The 18977-nt window shown below is 47.2% G+C and overlaps 1 protein-coding gene across 5 annotated transcripts in view; it reads left to right on the forward strand.

The window, feature by feature from the left end:
• The window catches only part of LOC125629206 (uncharacterized), a 39836-nt gene extending 21535 nt beyond the window's left edge, over positions 1 to 18301 (forward strand). For 2 of the 5 annotated variants that reach the window (XM_048834583.2, XM_075124115.1), the window contains 3 exons: positions 10696 to 10812; positions 11180 to 16897; positions 17604 to 18301. In XM_048834583.2, the coding sequence (XP_048690540.2) occupies positions 10696 to 10812; positions 11180 to 12555 (1493 nt within the window). In that variant the 3' untranslated portion in view covers positions 12556 to 16897; positions 17604 to 18301. The remainder of the gene's footprint in view (positions 1 to 10695; positions 10813 to 11179; positions 16898 to 17603) is intronic. The other 3 variants (XM_048834584.2, XM_048834585.2, XM_075124114.1) reach the window with 3 other exon arrangements.
• Positions 18302 to 18977: the final 676 nt, after the last annotated feature.

The following is an 18977-nucleotide window of genomic DNA, read 5'->3' on the forward strand; positions in this document are numbered from 1 at the left end:
TTCCCTGGTCCTTCTCGCATGAACAGAGAGCAACAATACCCGAAGTCCAAAGGTGCAAACAATTCGATGTTTATTGGGGTGAACTTCCAGCAAGCATGATTCCAGTTTCCTTCCTTAGTATCCTCCTTCCCAGCTCTGACACCACAGAGCCTTACACCTGTGTCCCTGTTCCCATTCCTGCCCTTAGCCAAACATGATTCCAACTTCCTTACTCCCATTCCCTGTTCCCATTTCCCCCTTTAGCAAAACATGATTCCAACTTCCTTACTCCCATTCCCTGTTCCCATTTCCCCCTTTAGCAAAACATGATTCCAATTTTCTTACTCCCATTCCCTGTTCCCATTTCCCACACCCACATGCCCACCCCCACCCACCCCCAGTCACTTCCTCATTGACTACAGATTATATAGTAAAACTTGAGTTCTGCTTAGCTATACCTTAACCAATCATTTTCCTGAAATTTAACTAACCAATCCTAACATATTGTAACATGATTATGTAACCAATTATATCCCACCACCTCAATTAGTTTACACCCAGCAAAATTAATTATACAGCAGGCAGGAACAATCACAGAACCAGACAGAGATTATACAGACAAACAACAGCAAAGTGGGAACTATAATGACAAAACAATACAGAAGTGAGGATTTCACATCCCAGCTATTGATAAGTGAGTTCTTGCCAGACAGGATGCTATCAAACTAAGTTTCCTTTTACATTTTCTAGTCACTTCCCTTTCTCTGGAGGTGATAGGAATACAATCCTGTCCTGATAGTGCCTAACAGCCCAATAGCACCTTATTTCAATGTGACTAGTTTGGAATGTGAGGATGTGACCGTTCGCTTCCCAGCTTATGGCTGCCTCTGCTGCTTAGCCAAAGGCCTGAGCCTAAGCACAGGGCCACAAACTGTCACAGTAAGAGAAGGCCCTTACACTGGCAGACAGTGGTTTTGATTCTTTCTTTTATACCTCTATCACTAGCCAAGTGATAAGAATACACCTAAATTCTTAGAGTATAGGCCTTTACAGACAGGCCTGAATATCTATATCCTAACAATTTACATCACTTATTTATTAATAATTCCAATATATGAATGCAGTCCAACTGCTGAGATACTGCATAGCAACCTAATTGCTAAAGCCCGCCCCAAACTTCCTTCTTTCAGAATCCTGTGGCTTATTGCACCTGTTTGTAGTTACTCATTAGTCTCTCAAAATGAGGGTGCAAAATATCTGACCTTAGGCCTATTCAGGTAAATCCCATACTTTAATATAACTACTCCCACAAAGCCTCAACCTAATATAACAGGCCCTTAACTGTAGTAAGCTTAATAACCCATTTATTTATGTTCGCCTCCTTGCCCCTCCATGTATGTTCCAAGCTAATAAGCAATACTCTGATAATGACATTTTACCTCTAGCGAGTAAAAAATTACCCACAAGACCTGAGACTGGGTCATAGATCATAAAATCAGGTCGGGATCAACAGGAGTGAGAGTTTGGGGTAGCCTTGTCCTCCTCTCCCCATCTGCAGCAGCCACCAGCTGTCTTCCCTCCAGGCTCTGTGGATCTCTGAGCCTGACCCTCCTGAAGTTGTGTGGCCCAGTTCTTGTTTCTTATATTCTCCTTTTCCAGAAGAATTAGAGGCTGTTGCTCCTGAATTTTAGTGTTTAATTCCCCAGCCTTTTCCACATTACACATCTCCCTCCCATTAAACTGAGTCACTAGATTTCCTCATTCCCCAAAATGTGCTTTTGCAATGTCACAGTTCTGGGATTGCTCACCCTTTGTCCTGCCTCCATGCTCTGCTCAAGGAATGCCCTCTCCAGTATCAGGCCTCTAGCCAGCGCCTCTCTATGGCTAGGGACCCACATGCCTCTCCTTTTTGACCAGGGTTTGAGGATTGCAGCTTGTCCTCCACTGTGTTCACTGGACTAATGTCCAGTTCCTGTGCTTTGCTTTCTCTCCAAGGGCTGTAAGCAGTGTGTGTGTGTGTGATAGAGGTGGGAATTTTGGTAATACTTCTATGATGCGAATACACACCTCAGTTTCCCCCTGTGTTTGGGATAGCTATGATTACAAAGAGCAGCAGACGTGAGGTGTTTTGTCACGTAGCTGTCATGGGGTGATCTGAATGGGTCATTAAGGACTGCCTGGGCCCAAACTACATCAATGGAATACCCGACAGAGACAAGGGAATAATTGTCACCTGGCCATGGGAGGATCTCCGCTTGGCTGAGTGAAGCATACATGGACTCATTGTGTTTTTGGGAGCAGGAAGAAATGGGCTCGCAGACGCAGGGAGGTCTACTGGAATGAAGACAAACGGACAGGCACAGTGAAAGGAAACCAAATTGTTTTCAACAGCAGCATGGCTCAAGGGCATTGTCCAGTATGGGCTATATTGTCTTCTTTGCTTCTCTGTCCTCATCTAAGGACTTTCCAATGCTGTGTTTCGCTTGATTAATAAACCCTGCTATGTTTTAAAAGTCTGCCCAGTGTCACAGCAAAAACTTGCCGAGGTGCATTGAAGCATGAATGAGGAACGGACTCTGAAGAGGAGTGTCGTTCAGCTGGGCCTGCTGGCAGAGTTCACGGGTTGAAATAGGAGTCTTGAAGCCAGAGGCTCAGTCTCAGGTGTTGAAGCTCCACGGCCCATCCTTGTGGAAGAGTGGGACCCCTTGGGGCACCTCCCAAGGACTGTTTAAAAGCCAGGGCATTGCACAGATCCTATGGATCCATGACAGTGGGCCAGAGGTTAAGCCTTATGGGGAAAAGATATAAAACAAGGAAAGGATCTAAATGCGTATTTACCATCACCCCCTCATCAGTCCTCATGGGAATCCCTGATTTGTTCCAAAGTGTTTTAAAACCTTCCTTCAAGGCTTACCTCTTGGTTATCAGGTCATGTCAGTTTTGTGAGAGGGCTTTCCCCTCACCCTTCCACTTCCTTGTTTCTTGTCATGCAGACAGCAAGCAGCAAAAGACCAGAAGTCCTAAGTGCAGATAATGCAATGTTTATTGGGGTTCATTTCTAAGCAAGCATAGTCCGAAGCCCTTCACACCAGTCAGATTTATCTCTATATGCCAATACAGTCTGTTTCCCAGTGTTTACCCCGTGTCCCTCTTCCCAACTCTGACAGAGCCTTGTCTGTGTCCCTGTTTCCATTCCCCCCCTTAACAAACATGATTCCAATTTCCCTTCCCCGTCCTGTTTAACACCAGTTTATATAGTAATATTTTCAGCTTTACCTTAACCAATCATTTTACTGAAATTTAACTAACCAATCCTAACATATTGTAACATAATTCTCTATCCAATTATATCCCACTACCCTAATTAACTGACACCTAGCAAAATTAATTATACAACACAGAGAAACAATTAGAGAACCAGATTGATTAACAACAGAAAAGTGGGGGACATAAAGACATAAAGATAAAGCAATACAGAAATGAGGGTTTCACAATGATAACGATTGAGAAGTGATTTCTTGCCAGACAGGATGCTATCAAACTAAGTTTTCTTTAACCATCTTAAGATCTGTTTCTTTATCTGATGGTGATGGGCACTATCAGGACAGGATTATCTTCCTAATAACCCTTCCTAATAACCACCTTATTTCAATGTGACTGGTTTGGAATGTGAGGATGTGATCGGTCGCTTCCCAGCTTATGGCTGCCCCTGCAGCTTAGCCAAAGGCCTAAGAACAAAGCCTCAAACTATTGTTGCCGGCACAGAGTGCCTGAGGCAAGCAACAGCAAGGTTCATTGCCCGATGTGCGTTACCCAATAATCACAACGGGGTGGAGAAGCAGAAAAGTTTATTTGAAGCTTCAATATGGTACAAGGAGCTATTCACCTCAAATCCTGTACCCAGAGCAGGAAGTTACACAGACTTTTATACATCCTTTCTTCAGCATACTTATCCAATAGCAAGCTGCCCTAAGTATCCATATAGCCAGCCAATACAGATACCAGCTAGTTTCCTTTTTTTGTGTACCATTTGTTAAACCATATATAAAGCTGCTTTGTTTAGCATTGTTCTGCCATATTTGCCTTGTCTGGCCTTGTTTAGTTTCAGACAGTCTGACTTTGCAACATATTGTTGCGAAATCCCCAGCATGACTGTTGCGAGTGCCTCTAGGCGGGGGGGGCCAAGGACACTTGGGCCTAGTGCGAGGGGACTTCATTGACACTCGTGGTCTTCCATTCCCTCGAGTTACCTAGTGGCCATCCCCAGTGTCCCCAACAACTTCCTTCTTTGAGAACACTCAACAGCCTTAGCTCTGAGTTTTTTTACTTGGGCTACTTATTTTTTTACAATAGGACTTTGCATAAGCACTTTGTGATAGCCCTGAAGAGAATGACTTATTAACTTTTGCAAAAGGGTCTTGACACATGATACTGCACAGCATAATACCATTAATACAAGCAATACAGGAAAGAGAAGTTTTAATAACAGGCTAAATAAACCACCAAGCCAAGACGACAAACCCCAGCCTGAAAACAAGGTTTGCAACCAATTGCTCTCAGGGGCAGTATAGGCAACCTGTGCTCCGGCTCAGGCATGGGCCTCAGCCTGTACCACCTTCTCATAGATCTCATAACTGCTATCATTTACATATACACAACATCGGGGCCCGACGAGGGCACAAACCCCCTTGGGGTGCCAAGAGATAGTCCAAACCCAGCCTGTTTTGGAGGGAAAACGTCCTGAGCTTCTGTACCTCTTTATTTAATGTTTTTACTGCCGACCCTAAATTACTAACCGAGTCCTCTAACTCTAAGGCAACTTTCTCAAGTACCATTTGCAGCCTTACAGTATAGCAGCCTATGCCTGCCATGGCTGGCCCGGTAAACAGTGGCGCTATTCCCAGTACAGAGCACCCTACAAGCTTCTCGGTTGTGAAGGGATTCTTTATATTGCCCTCCAATGCTGCAGTTATTTGCCACAGGGTCTTTTTCCATGACTTAACAGAGGTATTTCGGGCATTTCTGATTTTTCCTTTGGGCAGTGTGGCAGTTATGGAAAGATGAGGAACTCCATGAGCTATATAACAGCTACCTGTCCAGTTGGCTGGCAGCACCTTGTGAGCCTTTCGGCCACATACAAAATAGTGACCCTGTAGGGCCCAATAAGGACTGTTTTTAAAGGGGATTCCTGGGGTATTTAAGCTGCTTTTTTAAACAGTTCATATGCCCCTAAGGGGGCATCCCATTCTCCTGATTGGGTACATGTGGGGGTGTTTTTAATTGTGCCGTTTAAATTACACTTGCCATAGGGACCACTACAAACCCACCATTGGCTTGCTACATTGGAGATATTAACTGGATGGCAAGTTATATTTCCAAACCCTTCTTTTGTGGTAAGATTATTCGTAAGAGTTTTCCCAAAAGGGGAGGAACCATTACACCCACACTGCTGACCTCCCCTTTTGGTCTTTATTTAATACCCATCAGCCCACTGTGTAAGAACACAGGAACTCTTTCCCACAGGACGCCCATAGTGATCAGATTGGTTTCGGGTGAAACAAAATACTCCCTCAGTGAGTACTGCAACTGAATACTCCTGGTCCTGATAGGTGGCCTGCTGTAAAGAGGTCTTGTTCCAGAACGGCGAGTCCATTCTTTCCTGCTCTTTGGTGGCGGCTAATTTTGCTAGGGTTAAGGGCAGCATGTCAAGGGGCATTTCCGTTTTGGGGGACAGTGGAGTCGGAGCACATACCCAGCAATCAGTCTGGTTTGTTAAATTAGCAACATGGTGCTCAAGTAAAACAAAGGAGTTATGCTCCCGATATGCGCAGTTTGGAAATAACAATACAGAGAATAACAATGTTACCCAATTAATTATTACCAGAGTTTTCCCAGCCCAGGGTCTCCAGTACCTGGGTGGGCCCATTTTGGCGTTAAGGTGCCCACTATTTGTGTCTCTTAAACAGTAGCTTTAGCCCGAGATTGTTACTAGATGAGGAGTTAGCAGGTTGGACGGTCCACTGTTTTGCTGACGAGGGGGCAGGTACTGCCTTTAGACGAGAGTGATGGATCCAGTTCTTGTGTTCCTTGACCTTTGCCGCCGTATGGGAGATCAGCAGGACGGTATAGGGTCCTTTCCACTTTTCCTGGAGAGGCTCGTCTTTCCAGGTACGAACAAGCACGGAATCACCGGGCTGTAAGGAGTGTACGGGAGAGTCCAAGGGGAGAGGCTGGGATTCCTTGGTATACCTGTGAAGAGACCAGAGAACAGCAGACAGGGAACACATATACTGAGACAAAAAACCATTACCCAACTTCCATTCCCCTGACAGAACTGGGGTGCCATTTATAGGCCATGCCCTTCCAAACATAATTTCAAAGCGACTAAGCCCTAATTTACCCTTTGGGAGAACGTGGATATGGAGTAGGACGAGGGGCAAAGCATTAGGCCATCGTAGGGAGGCCTCTTGGCACACTTTTGAGAGATGTTGTTGAAGGGTCTGATTGGTACGCTCCACTAACCACTGGCTTGCGGTCTCCAGGGCGTATGGCGTTTTTAGGGGATTTGTAAGGCATTTGAGATGCTTTGGATGATTTTTGACGTGAAGTGTGTTCCGTTGTTAGATTCCATCCACTGGGTGAGTTCAAAGCGAGGAACGATCTCCTTAACAAACTTGAGGGCCACTGTTCTGGCAGTGCAATTATGGCATGGGAAGGCTTCTGGCCATTTGCTGAACTGATTTACTAAGACGAGGAGATATTTCAATCCTTGGGTTCGGGGAAACTCAGTAAAATTTATTTGCCACACCCGTCCGGGGCCCGGAGTGGGTTTTAGGGCAGCTGGTGGCACAGGATGTCCCGGTCGGGGGTTATTCTTTTGGCAGACTAAGCAGTTCGCTTGTACCTGGGCAGCCAGGGGTCAGAGTCCGAATGTGATAAAGTATTTTTCCATTAGCTGGATAAGTGCTTCCCTGCCAGCATGAGTGGTTTGATGTAGTTTTTGCAGTACCGGCCGGTTCAGGCCCTTTGGTAGGAGGACCTTCCCTTCTGGGAAATGGAGCCATCCCTCCTTTTTCCGGAGACCGAGTTTGTTAGTTAGCTGTTTTTCCTTCCCAGAGTACTGAGGGGTTGGAAGCTCCCCTACTGATGGGATAAGGGCATGCATATGGGCGTTTTTAGTCTGAGGGGATGTTAGGGTGGCAGCATGCTTAGCCTCTCTATCTGCGACGGCGTTACCCTGGCCACATTTTGATCTTCCCTTTGATGGGCTTTACAGTGTACCACCGCCACTTCCGAGGGAAGTTGTACGGCTTCTAGGAGTTGGAGGATTTGGGGCCCGTACTTGACTGGGGAGCCTTGGGCTGTCAGCATTCCCCTTTGCTTCCATAGGCCAGCATGAGCATGCAGCACACCAAAAGCATACTTTGAATTGGTAAAAATGTTGACCCGCTTTTTTTTTGACAGTTTAAGTGCACGGGTCAGGGCTATTAGTTTTCTGTAAACCTTCTCTGGCTTCCCTCTTGATTGGATACTGTTTTACTTGCACCGGGCCTTTTCCTGGTATGAGCTGAATAGTAATGGGGGTTTGGTGGGTGGCCTTTCCTGGGATCCCTGATGCCCACACGAGGGGGTACACCTGGTCTTCCCACGGGCTCCATGCTGGGGCTTGCATAGCTGAGGGCTTAACTGCAAGGCTTATAATCCATGCATTCTCAGGGGGTAAGGTAAGGGTTATTTCATCCTCAGTAAAATGCAGGGTGGCACCTAGGCGACAAAGCAGGTCCCATCCCAGCAGAGGTGTTGGACACTCAGGGAGGTATACCAGCTTCTGGGATATAGTCCTGTTTCCCAAAGCGCATTCCGCTGGGGCATACGCTGGGCACTTGGTGTCCCTGCCTGTGGCTTCCACCACGGTAAGGGAATTTGCTACTGGCAACTGCAGGGGTCTATTTACGGCAGTTCGTGCCGCTCCAGAGTCTCCTAAAAAATCTATTTCCGAGCTCCCTACCCGCATTTTTACTCGGGGTTCCGGGGGTAGGGTGGTCCGTCTCCCCTGACACCCCTATTCCTGCTTCCCCATTGCCATTATAGAGGCACCCCCCTTTTCTTTCCTCTCTGGGCACGCATTTTTCCAGTGTCCCTCTTGTCGACACAAGGCACACTGGTTGCGACCCAGTCATCTCTCCTGCGAGCCCGGACGTCCACGTCCATGGCCCCTTCCTCCCCGGCTACTTCCCTTAGTGCCGGCCTGTACAACTGTTACCATCAGTCTCACTTGCTTTCTCTTCTTCTTTGCTTCTTTCAGACTATAAGCTTGCTTTGCAGTTTCTAAGATATGTGCCATGGTCATTCCCATTAAATTCTCCTTTTTTTGTAACTTTCTCTTAATATCAGGGGCTGCTCTGCTCGTAAAAGTTCCCTTAATGATTGACTCAGTTGCCTGATCATTGGGATTTGCATTTGTGTTCTGTCGAATCGTGTTCCGAATATGCTGTAGAAAGGCCCCTGGGTTTTCTTTTAGATCCTGCATTACTTCATATGGTTTTCCCCAATTATTATGTCAGACAGCCGAGTGACGGAGTCCATGCAAAAGCAACTCCTTATAGGAGGTAAGTCGGGTCATATTCCCAGGATCATTTGGATCCCACCTGGGGTCTGCTCGGAGGACTTGTGCATCCAGGTCAGGAACATTAATACGATCCCGGTCGTACCGTTTCTGTGCCTCGTCCCTTGCCTTGGACACAACCTGTTGTCTTTCAACCTCAGATAATAAGGTTCGCAGGAGGATGTTACAATTATCCCAGTCCAGCTTATGGCTGCTAAGACACCCCTCAAAAACTGAAATAAACCTGCTTGGGTTGGTGGAAAACTCCCCTGCCTGTGCTTTGAAAGCAGCCAAATCCACAGGTTTAAAGGGCACATGAGTATAGACCTACATAGTCGTGGCCGGACACCTGTCCGATCCAGACCGGGCGACTTTAGTTGGTGATTAAGGGGTATAATCCAACCGTTGGGGACTTACAAGGTGTGGGTGTAGGGGCCGAAGGGGACACCGGCTCTGCCATTACAGTGGGGGTGGGGGTCTGGGGACTAACATTAGCTGCTACCGAACCAGTCAGAGTCAAATTACATTGCTGTAAAATATCTGGTCGAGTACATAAAGCCAGAAACAAATGTGCATACATATGTTCATTCCATTTCCTTGTTCGCTGACAGAACAGGAGTAACTGGAGGATCATGTTATGATTAATTGACCCTCCTGGTGGCCACCACTCCTGGTCCTCTAGTTGATATTGAGGCCAGTCAACTGTACAGAATCGTTTTAATTGACTCTTAGTCATCGGATCCGAACCAAATACCTTCCAGTTTGCTAGGATACACTTTAAGGGCGTACACTGTGCCCTGCCTCCTGAGCTCTGTCCCTGCCCCATACCTACAGGGTAACTCTGGGCATCCCCAGATTCCAACAGAGCATACAATCCGGATTTCAAAAGGTTCCTACCTTATCCAAGGGACCGGTTCCCCACCATCGCCCGCAGCTGCTTTTCCACTATATGAGTTCGTTGCACCGTTGTGCCCTCCGGGGTTGATCAAATTGCATCTCCTCCGAGGCCCCCGATGAACTCACTGGTACGCACTGGTCGTCGGTTGTTGCTGCAATCTGTTGGCCGCCGGGAGGGGTCCGGGCAAGGCTAAATAGCAGCCTCGAGCCCACCCAGGGACGCCAAAAGCTGTTGCTGGCACAGAGTGCCCGAGGCAAGCAACAGCAAGGTTCGTTGCCTGGTGTGCATCACCCAATAATCACAACGGGGTGGAGAAGCAGAAAAGTTTATTTGAAGCTTCAATATAGTACAGGGAGCTATTCACCTCAAATCCTGTACCCAGAGCAGGAAGTTACACAGACTTTTATACATCCTTTCTTCAGCATACTTATCCAATAGCAAGCTGCCCTAAGTATCCATATAGCCAGCCAGATACCAGCTAGTTCCCTTTTTCTTTGTACCATCTGTTAAACCATATATAAAGCTGCTTTGTTCAGCACTGTTCTGCCATATCTGCCCTGTCTGGCCTTGTTTAGTTTCAGACAGTCTGACTTTGCAACATATTGTTGCGAAATCCCCAGCATGACTGTTGCGAGTGCCTCTAGGCGGGGGGGGCCAAGGACACTTGGGCCTAGTGCGAGGGGACTTCATTGACACTCATGGTCTTCCATTCCCTCGAGTTACCTAGCGGCCATCCCCAGTGTCCCCAACACTATCCTAGTGAGAGAAGGTCCATACACAGGCAGACTGTGATTTTGATTCTTTGTTTTTATACCCCTGTAACTAGCTAAGTGATAAAAATACACCTAAGTTCTTAAAGAATAGGCTTTACAGGCAGGCCTCAATATATCTACATTCTAACAGTGGGTTCTACCCCTTCCCCCATTCTGTGTCTGTCTTGTCTATTTAGATTGTAAATTCTTCAGGGCATGGGCCATCTACTATTCTGTGTATGTACTTTGCCTAGCACAATGGGGACCCACTGTTAGTTGGTCCTTAGGCACTAAGATAATGAATATGATTTATAATAATAACTCTCTTGATACTTTGAACCAAGAAAGCTGGCCTTGGGATGTTACTGCTTAAAAATGAGCTGGGCTTAAAACCATGGAATATACTTTGTGACAAATATCCCACAAATTCCACTGACCTCCCTTGTTTTCTTTGCCTTTAGTAGGGTTTCCAGTTTCCCAACCTGATGTGATCTTGCAGCTGGAACGAGGGGAAGAGCCGTGGGTCCCAGACCTCCAGGGCTCTGAGAAAGAAGTGCTCCCGAGAGCTGCCTGCACAGGTGAGGAATTGGTTAAACCAACTCAAAAACTGTCCATGAATACAGGAAACATTTGCGATGCCCTACAGAGATCTTGTGAGCTCTCCAAGTTCAGAATTGTTCCCTGCGATGTGGAATCATTAGGCAGATGTCACTCATGGCTTCCTACCTATCCTGACTGACAACTGGCAGCAGGTCCCTCCCCAATCTCGCTTTCCCCAGAGTGTTCTGGTGAGATGCTGACCAAAACTGATCCCTTCCTCTCTCCTCTGGGGAAAGGTTTGGGGAAAATCAGCTCCTGATAGGTTTGATCTCTCCTGCACACGTTTTGGTTTGTTCGTCCCTTTTTCCATTCCTGTCTCTGAGATTTCTTTTCTCTCCGGCACAGGAAGTGACCTATGTCTGGATCCTCTCTCTCTCCCATCAGGTGATGGGAGGGTGAGTGAGAACGAGGAGGAGAAACCCCAGCAGGAAGATGCTGAGCAAGTAGAACCATATGGGACGTTATCAGGAAGATCCAAAGGGAATGTTTCCGGGAGTTGTGCACGCCCAGAAGAAGCAAAAGCCTGTGAGAGTCAGCAGAGGCCAGAGGAAAGCTTCAGTAGCCACTCAGACCTTATTACACGTGAGGGAATCAACTTGGAAGAGACACGCTACACATGCCATGAGTGTGGGAAAAGCTTCAATGGGGGCTCAGACCTTTTCACACATCAGAGAATCCACAGAGGAGAGAAACCCTCCATGTGCTCTGAGTGCGGGAAAACCTTCAATAGAAGCTCTACCCTTATCACACATTGGAGAATCCACACGGGTGAGAAACCTTATGGATGCTCTGAGTGTGGGAAGTGTTTTAATCGGCGCTCACACCTTACCACACATCAGACAATCCACTTTGGTGAGAAACCTTATGGATGCTCTGAGTGTGGGAAACACTTCATTGATGGTTCAGCCCTCATCTCACATCAGCGAATCCACACAGGACAGAGGCCCTACACATGCTCTGAATGTGGGAAAAGCTTTAATCAGAGCTATACCCTTATCACACATAGGAGAATCCACACGCATGAGAAACCTTATGGATGCTCTCAGTGTGGGAAACGCTTCAGTCAGAGCTCACACCTTATCACACATAGGAGAATCCACACAGGTGAAAAACCTTATGGATGCTCTGAGTGTGGGAAACACTTCACTCATAGTTCAACCCTTATCCCACATCAGCGAATCCACACAGGAGAGACGCCCTACACGTGCGCTGAGTGCGGGAAAAGCTTTAGTCGACACTCACACCTTATCAGACATCGTAGAATCCACACAGGTGAGAAACCTTATGGATGCTCTGAGTGTGGGAAACACTTCACTCATAGTTCAACCCTCATCTCACATCAGCGAATCCACACAGGAGAGACACCCTACACGTGCGCTGAGTGCGGGAAAAGCTTTAGTCGGCACTCACACCTTCTCAGACATCGTAGAATCCACACAGGAGAGAAACCCTACACGTGCACTGAGTGCGGGAAATGCTTCAGTCGGAGCTCACAGCTTGTCACACATCAGCGAATCCACACAGGAGAGAAACCCTACACATGCTCTGAATGTGGGAAAAGCTTCAATCTGAGCTCAAATCTTATATCACATCGTAGAATCCACACAGGAGAGACGCCGTACACATGCTCCGAGTGTGGGAAAAGCTTCAATCAGAGCTCAAACCTTACTAGACACCAGAAAATCCACATAAGAGGGAACTGTAATAAATGCCTTGACTAGGGCTGGCCAAAAAAAAATTGTTTTAAAAAATCACATTTGCTAATTCCCACATAGTGATCTTTGAAGCATCTTCACCATGGTCTCTCAGCTCCCCCAGAGGAGTTGCCTGCTTCTGCCGTTTGCAGCTCACCCTTCTTTGGGGTCAGTGCTCTGATCTTTTCTATTACCTCCTTTCCTTTTGAGTTGTATGAGTGTGTGTCATAGAATCATAGAATATCAGGGTTGGAAGACACCTCAGGAGGTCATCTAGTCCAGTCCCCTGCTCAAAGCAGGACCAATCCCCAACTAAATCATCCCAGCCAGGGCTTTGTCAAGCCTGACCTTAAAAACCTCTAAGGATGGAGATTCCACCACCTCCCTAGGTAACACATTCCAGTGCTTCACCACCCTCCTGGGGAAATAGTGTTTCCGAATATCCAACCTAGACCTCCCGCACTGCAACTTGAGACCATTGCCTCTTCTTCTGTCATCTGCCACCATTGAGAACAGCCTAGCTCCATCCTCTTTGGAACCCCCCTTCAGGTAGTTGAAGGCTACTATCAAATCCCCCCTCACTCTTCTCTTCTGCAGACTAAATAACCCCAGTTCCCTCAGCCTCTCCTGGTAAGTCATGTGCCCCAGCCCCCTAATCATTTTCGTTGCCCTCCGCTGGATTTACTCCTATTTGTGCACATCCCTTCTGTAGTGGGGGGGGACCAAAACTGGACGCAATACTCCAGGTTTGGCCTCATCAGTGCCAAATAGAGGGGAATAATCACTTCCCTCAATCTGCTGGCAATGCCCCTAATTATACAGCCCAATATGCCGTTGCCTTTCTTGGCAATGAGGGCACACTGCTGACTCATATCCAGCTTCTCATCCACTGTAATCCCCAGGTCCTTTTCTGCAGAACTGCTGCTTAGCCATTAGGTCTCTAGTCTGTAGCGGTGCAAATGTTGAACAAAACCGGCCCCAGGACTGACCCCTGGAGCACTCCGCTTGATACCAGCTGCCAACTAGACATGGAGCCAACTAGACTAGACATTGATCACTACCCATTGAGCCCGACAGTCTAGCCAGCTTTCTCTCCACCTTACAGTCCATTCATTCAATCCATACTTTTTTAACTTGCTGGCAAGAATAGTGTGGGAGACCATATCAAAAGCTTTGCTAAAGTCAAGATATATCACCTCCACCACTTTCCCCATATCCACAGAGCCAGTTATCTCATCATAGAAGGCCCTCCAGCCCGGAATGTTCATCTGCTCCAGGTGGGGGACAAAGGTTTGATTCCCAACAAGCTACACTGAGGCAAAAACTACCTGTCCCCTACATCCACTAGAACTGTACATAGCGTTGGCTGCTCAAGTTAGTGATCTTGGTGTAAAAAGACAATTACAGTTGTAGAGCTGATGCAGCCCATGTGCAGTGGTTGCATTAGCTTTCCCCTTGACCTGACCTAAACTCCATCACTTTTCCTAGTCTAAAAAAACCCTGAGCATCACGGTTCTACTGTTCCCCCATTTCAAAGCAATTGTTAGTCATCGAGTTCCTGTTTCATTTCAGGTGGCTCTCATGTTGCTTCTGGTTGTGCTGGAGAGCAGATATTTTTACCACCATTTTCCTCACTTAAAATATATTGAACTATAACAAAGAGCAGGAACAGGGCTGGGATAGGGAAAAATGTCATTTCACCCTCTGTAACAACAGAAGAAGATAGGATAAGTCAGAGGGATTCCCTTATTCCCCATCACCATCCCAATCCCCCTGTTGCTCAATCGGTTAGGTCAATATATTTTCAAAAGGGCTGGGAAGAGGGTTCCCTAGTAAATGACTTTTAACTAAGCAAAATACCCATGCATTTGGCTCCCAAAGCAGTTGTGACCCAGGCCCTGCAGGAGGTGACTCCTGCAGATATTTCCTTCCAAATCAGATGCATGATGCCTATTATTTGGGAAATACAATCCCTAGCTAGGTGGGATGGGAAAAATGGAAGTGACGTTTCTGTTCCTCTCACCCCTGGGAGATGCTGCAAATGTGTAGAAAATGAAATCCATGTTGAATGTGATAGAGCTGCAGAAATATACCTATTTTTAATAGTTAACTGACATTTGATGTCTTACAGGGATTCTAAACTGCACCTTAATTTAGTCCCTATTTTAAATCTGCGCCACCAGATTAAAGAAATAAAAGGGCATGTTTGGGGGAGTTATACCTCACTGTTGCTACTGATATCTTGTATGGTTGGTGAAGAATTCTACGCCAGAGAAGTGTAAAATTACTCCAAATAAGGTCAATGTTTTGACAAGAACTCAGGTAGAAATTGCAGGTACGAGTAGTTGATTTTCACCCCAGAGATGGACGCTATGGTGACCTGTGGCCCAGGTAAACTATTTTCAGAATGCTGCTCCCTAGTTAAGCGGCATTGATCACGGTCCTAAAGAATGCCGTGATTAAATTGGGCTCAACTGTCTTTTACCATTTGGATCCAAAGCTTCATGAAGCACAGAGAGAAACAGCTGATTGCTTCAGAACAATTCTATGCCTATGGGTCCCAGTCTGGCCGACTTGTTGGACAAGAAGCACTTCCATGCTGGGCAAATGATGGTAGCCAATGGGGGAATGTATCAGATTCCAAGTTCAGACTGCAGGATCCATGAATGCTGAGTCCTGACGCTGTGGTTTTGTCTCTTAGTTTTGCTCTTGAATCTAACATATTTGTATCACTTCTCCACCTCCCGCTACTTTGAAAGATTAGAAAGTGTGAAAATAGAGCACAGGTGGTTTTTCTCATGCTGCAACCTTCCTATGTCGTTTTAGACCCTTTCCACCTACGCTTACGGGAGAAGACCCGGGGAGACATGAACTCACAGAAATGGAAGGCTCCTTGGTTATTGTAGAATGTGACTTCACACAAAGCTCACTGGGTGGAAATGGGAATTAAGAGAAAACTGCCCTATAGGTTTATATTTTGTAATCTTTGAATAAGTTGTTACCAGCGACATGGAAATTAAACGTGAAGTTAATTAGTGTAACGTAAGAGGCTGATTCTGTGATAACTTTCAGTGTTACAGCATAATTCAGATTTTTCTTGTAGTTCTCTCCCTGCCCCCTCCTACTATATCAGAAATGGTGGCTAATCCTGAAATTAAAACCTCACTCCAAAGGAATTAGAGTGGGGGAATATGTGAGAGAAATAGCATGTACGAGAATAGAGACCCAGTGTAGACTGTAATTATTTCTATTTAAAATGGAATTTATTTTGATAAATTTTAAAATAAATCTTCTGTTAGGAGGAAAATTACTTGAGACAAGATGTGTAACCTTTTACCCAGTTAGACGGTAACAGCCACAGAGTTCCCCAGGTCTCTTGTTTGCAAAGCAAAGATGTCAGGCAGGAGATGTCAAAATATAAAATGGTGACGGATGTGTGATGGCAGCTTTTCTGGGTTCTTTTTTTGGTTTGTTTTGCTTTTTTAATTTCTGCAGTGTAACGTCTGAGGTGTACGCACGGCCAAGCCACTTTGTGCGCAGAAACTGCACATTGCAGTGCTGTAAAAAAAAGCCACCCTGACGAGCGGCGTAGAGCTTTCTGCTCCGGGGGTACACCGCCGCGGGGCCAGTGTAGACACCCTGGTCGATGACAGTGCTGTGATTGGCCTCCGGGAGGTGTCCCACAATCCCTGTTCTCGCCTCTCTGGTCATCAGTTTGAACTCTACTCCCTGCCCTCAGGTGACCAACCATGAACCCCACCCTTAAATTCCTTGGGAATTTTGAAAGTCCCCTTCCTGTTTGCTTGGTGAGACATGCAGTGGTCTCAGCGCATCTTTCCAGGTGACCATGCCTGCTCCGTGCACCAGGTGATCCTCCACTTGGAGCAATGCCAAGCTGCTGAACCTCATCAGCATTTGGGGAGTGGAGGCTTTCCAGTCCCAGCTGTGCTCCAGCCATAGGAATTATGATAACAATGGAGCCATAACCGGGACACACTGCAGTGCAGGGTCTAAGTGAAGGAGTTACGGAACGCCTACCACAAAGCACAGGAGACAAACCACCACTCCAGTGCTGCACCCATAAGCTCTCGGTCCTACCAAGAGCTGGACGCGTTACTAGGTGGTGACCCCACCTCCACTGCAAAGGCCACTGTGGATACTTCGGTGGCTCGTGTGCCAGTCGAGAGTGGACCAAGACAGGAGGAGGAAATCTTAGATGAGGATGTGGAGGCAGAGAGGGACCCAGAGGCAGAGGACGACTCGGAGGTCAGAGATGCATGCAGCCAGGAGTTCTTTTCTTTCCCGGAGGAGGCTAGCAAGTCACAGCTGTCGGAGGTTGGTGAAGCGCAAACAGGAGAGGAGGCCCCTGGTAAGTGCCTTTGATGTTGGGAATCGCTGAAGTGAGTTGTTGGGGGCAGGGGGGTTTCAGAAAGGAGGCTGGTGTCTGTATGATGTGTGTACCACACATGCCTAGTCTGAGCGGTGGAACAGGGTGTTGATTGACTCCCTCACTTCACGGGAATGTGCCCCAGAGATCTCCCTGAAACTCTCATGGAGATACTGGGAAATCCACTGCCGCGGGTTCTTTGGCAGAGCTCCTTTGTTCCTTGCCCCACTAAGGGTAACTTTCCCATGCCACTCTGCTGTCACAGGGTGGGTGGTGGAGACCATTCCTGCACACAGGTGAGCCACATAAGGGCCAGGGTGGAAGCCACAGTCTTGGAGAAGACCCTCCCTTGATTCCCTGCTCACCTTCAGCAGCGAGATATCTTCTATAATGAACACAGTCTGTGGAAAATGTGGGTACAGGAATGATTTAAGGCCCCCCCCCCCATAGTGCTGGCTCTCCCCAAGAGCTGTGTGCCCAGTGTACTGTACCATCCTGGAACAGTGATTTCCCCTGCCCGTGTGGTTACTCACCATTTTGGGGGTCTTGTGGCTCACATGTGATTGCCTGGGGTCAGCCAGTTAGTGATAGGTATGTGCATAGTGGCTGTGTTTTAAATCACTGCATCAGTGATCTGTGTGTTGCAGACAAGACTGCTTCTGTAAAATGTTTCATTTTGGCTTCACAGATATGACCTTGGGAGCCCAGCCGCCCTCTCTGTTATCACTGGCTGAATGGCTGTGCAGAATTTGAAAGCAGCCGTGAAGAACTAAAGAGAACTTTCTGCATGATGTCATGATGCACTCTGCAGCCGAAAAACAAGAATTGAAGGAAAGGCCAGACAGCAAGAAGAGGGACCAAAAGGAGAGCGCGGTGCCCCAGAACAAAGCCACGGAGCCGCTCTTAAACGTTACGGACTGCCAAGCAGACACGCTCCAGGCCCTGCTAGCTCGCAAACCAAGCAGCTCCATGCCCGCCCTCCCCTGCACCTGCTGTCACAAAACTCCTTCCCATGTGCCCCCAGATACCGCCAACACACTCTTCTCAACCTCCTGGCTCCAGTCGGTACCCACTGCATTCCACTCCTGCCCCGTCACAGTCCAGCCCTGTGGACTCCCAGTACCCACTGCACTCCACACCCGTCCCTCGGCAGTTTATTCCTGCCGAAGTACAGATACCCGCTGCACTGTACTCCAAAGGATAAGGTTGGATATGATAAATGGACATACACAAATCTTTAATGGTCCCAGGACCCTACCTCCTCATGGGACCCTCCTTTCCCCATCCCCCACAGTGCTGATGTGGGTTTTTTTTTTTGTTTTGTTTTCTTTTTTTGGTCTCTCTCCAGTGGTTGTTTTTAAATAAAAGAATGGTTTTGGTTTGAAAGCAATCTTCATTCCATTAACTGAAAGCAAACAGAGCCCTGCAAAGCGACGGGCAACTTTCTTAAACCTCCATAGTGCATTGTCTCCACCAATCACAATCACCTCCTAGCATTAGAAGCATTGTACTCCTGTGGATAGCAACAAATATTCGTGGCTTTCAGCTTCAAATTGCTGCCTCAAGGCATCCCTGATCCTTATGGCCCCGCGCTCCGCCCCTCTAATAGCCCTGGTCTCTGGCTCTTCAAATTCAGCCTCCAGGCGCTAAGGCTCAGTGGTCCAGTCCTGAGAGAAGCTTTCACCCTTCCCTTCACAAATATTATGGAGCATACAGGATGTGGCTATAAGCATCGGAATATTGTCATCGGCCAAGTCCAGCCTTCCATATAGGCAGTGCTAGCGGGCCTTTAAACGGCCAAAAGCACACTCAACAGTCATTCTGCATTTGCTCAGCCTCTTTTTGAACTGTTCCTTGCTGCTGTCAAGGTGCCCCGTGTATGGCTTCATGAGCCACGGCATTAAGGGGTAGGCGGGGTCTCCCAGGATCAAAATGGGCAGTTTAACTTCCCCTACGGTGATCTTTTGGTCCGGGAAGAAAGTCCCTGCTTGCAGCTTCCTGAACAGGCCAGTGTTCCGAAAGATGAATGCGTCATGCCCCTTAGCGGGTCAGCCTGTGTTAA

This window comes from Caretta caretta, chromosome 28 (assembly GCF_965140235.1).
Source record: "Caretta caretta isolate rCarCar2 chromosome 28, rCarCar1.hap1, whole genome shotgun sequence".
NCBI classification, from domain to species: Eukaryota; Metazoa; Chordata; order Testudines; family Cheloniidae; genus Caretta; species Caretta caretta.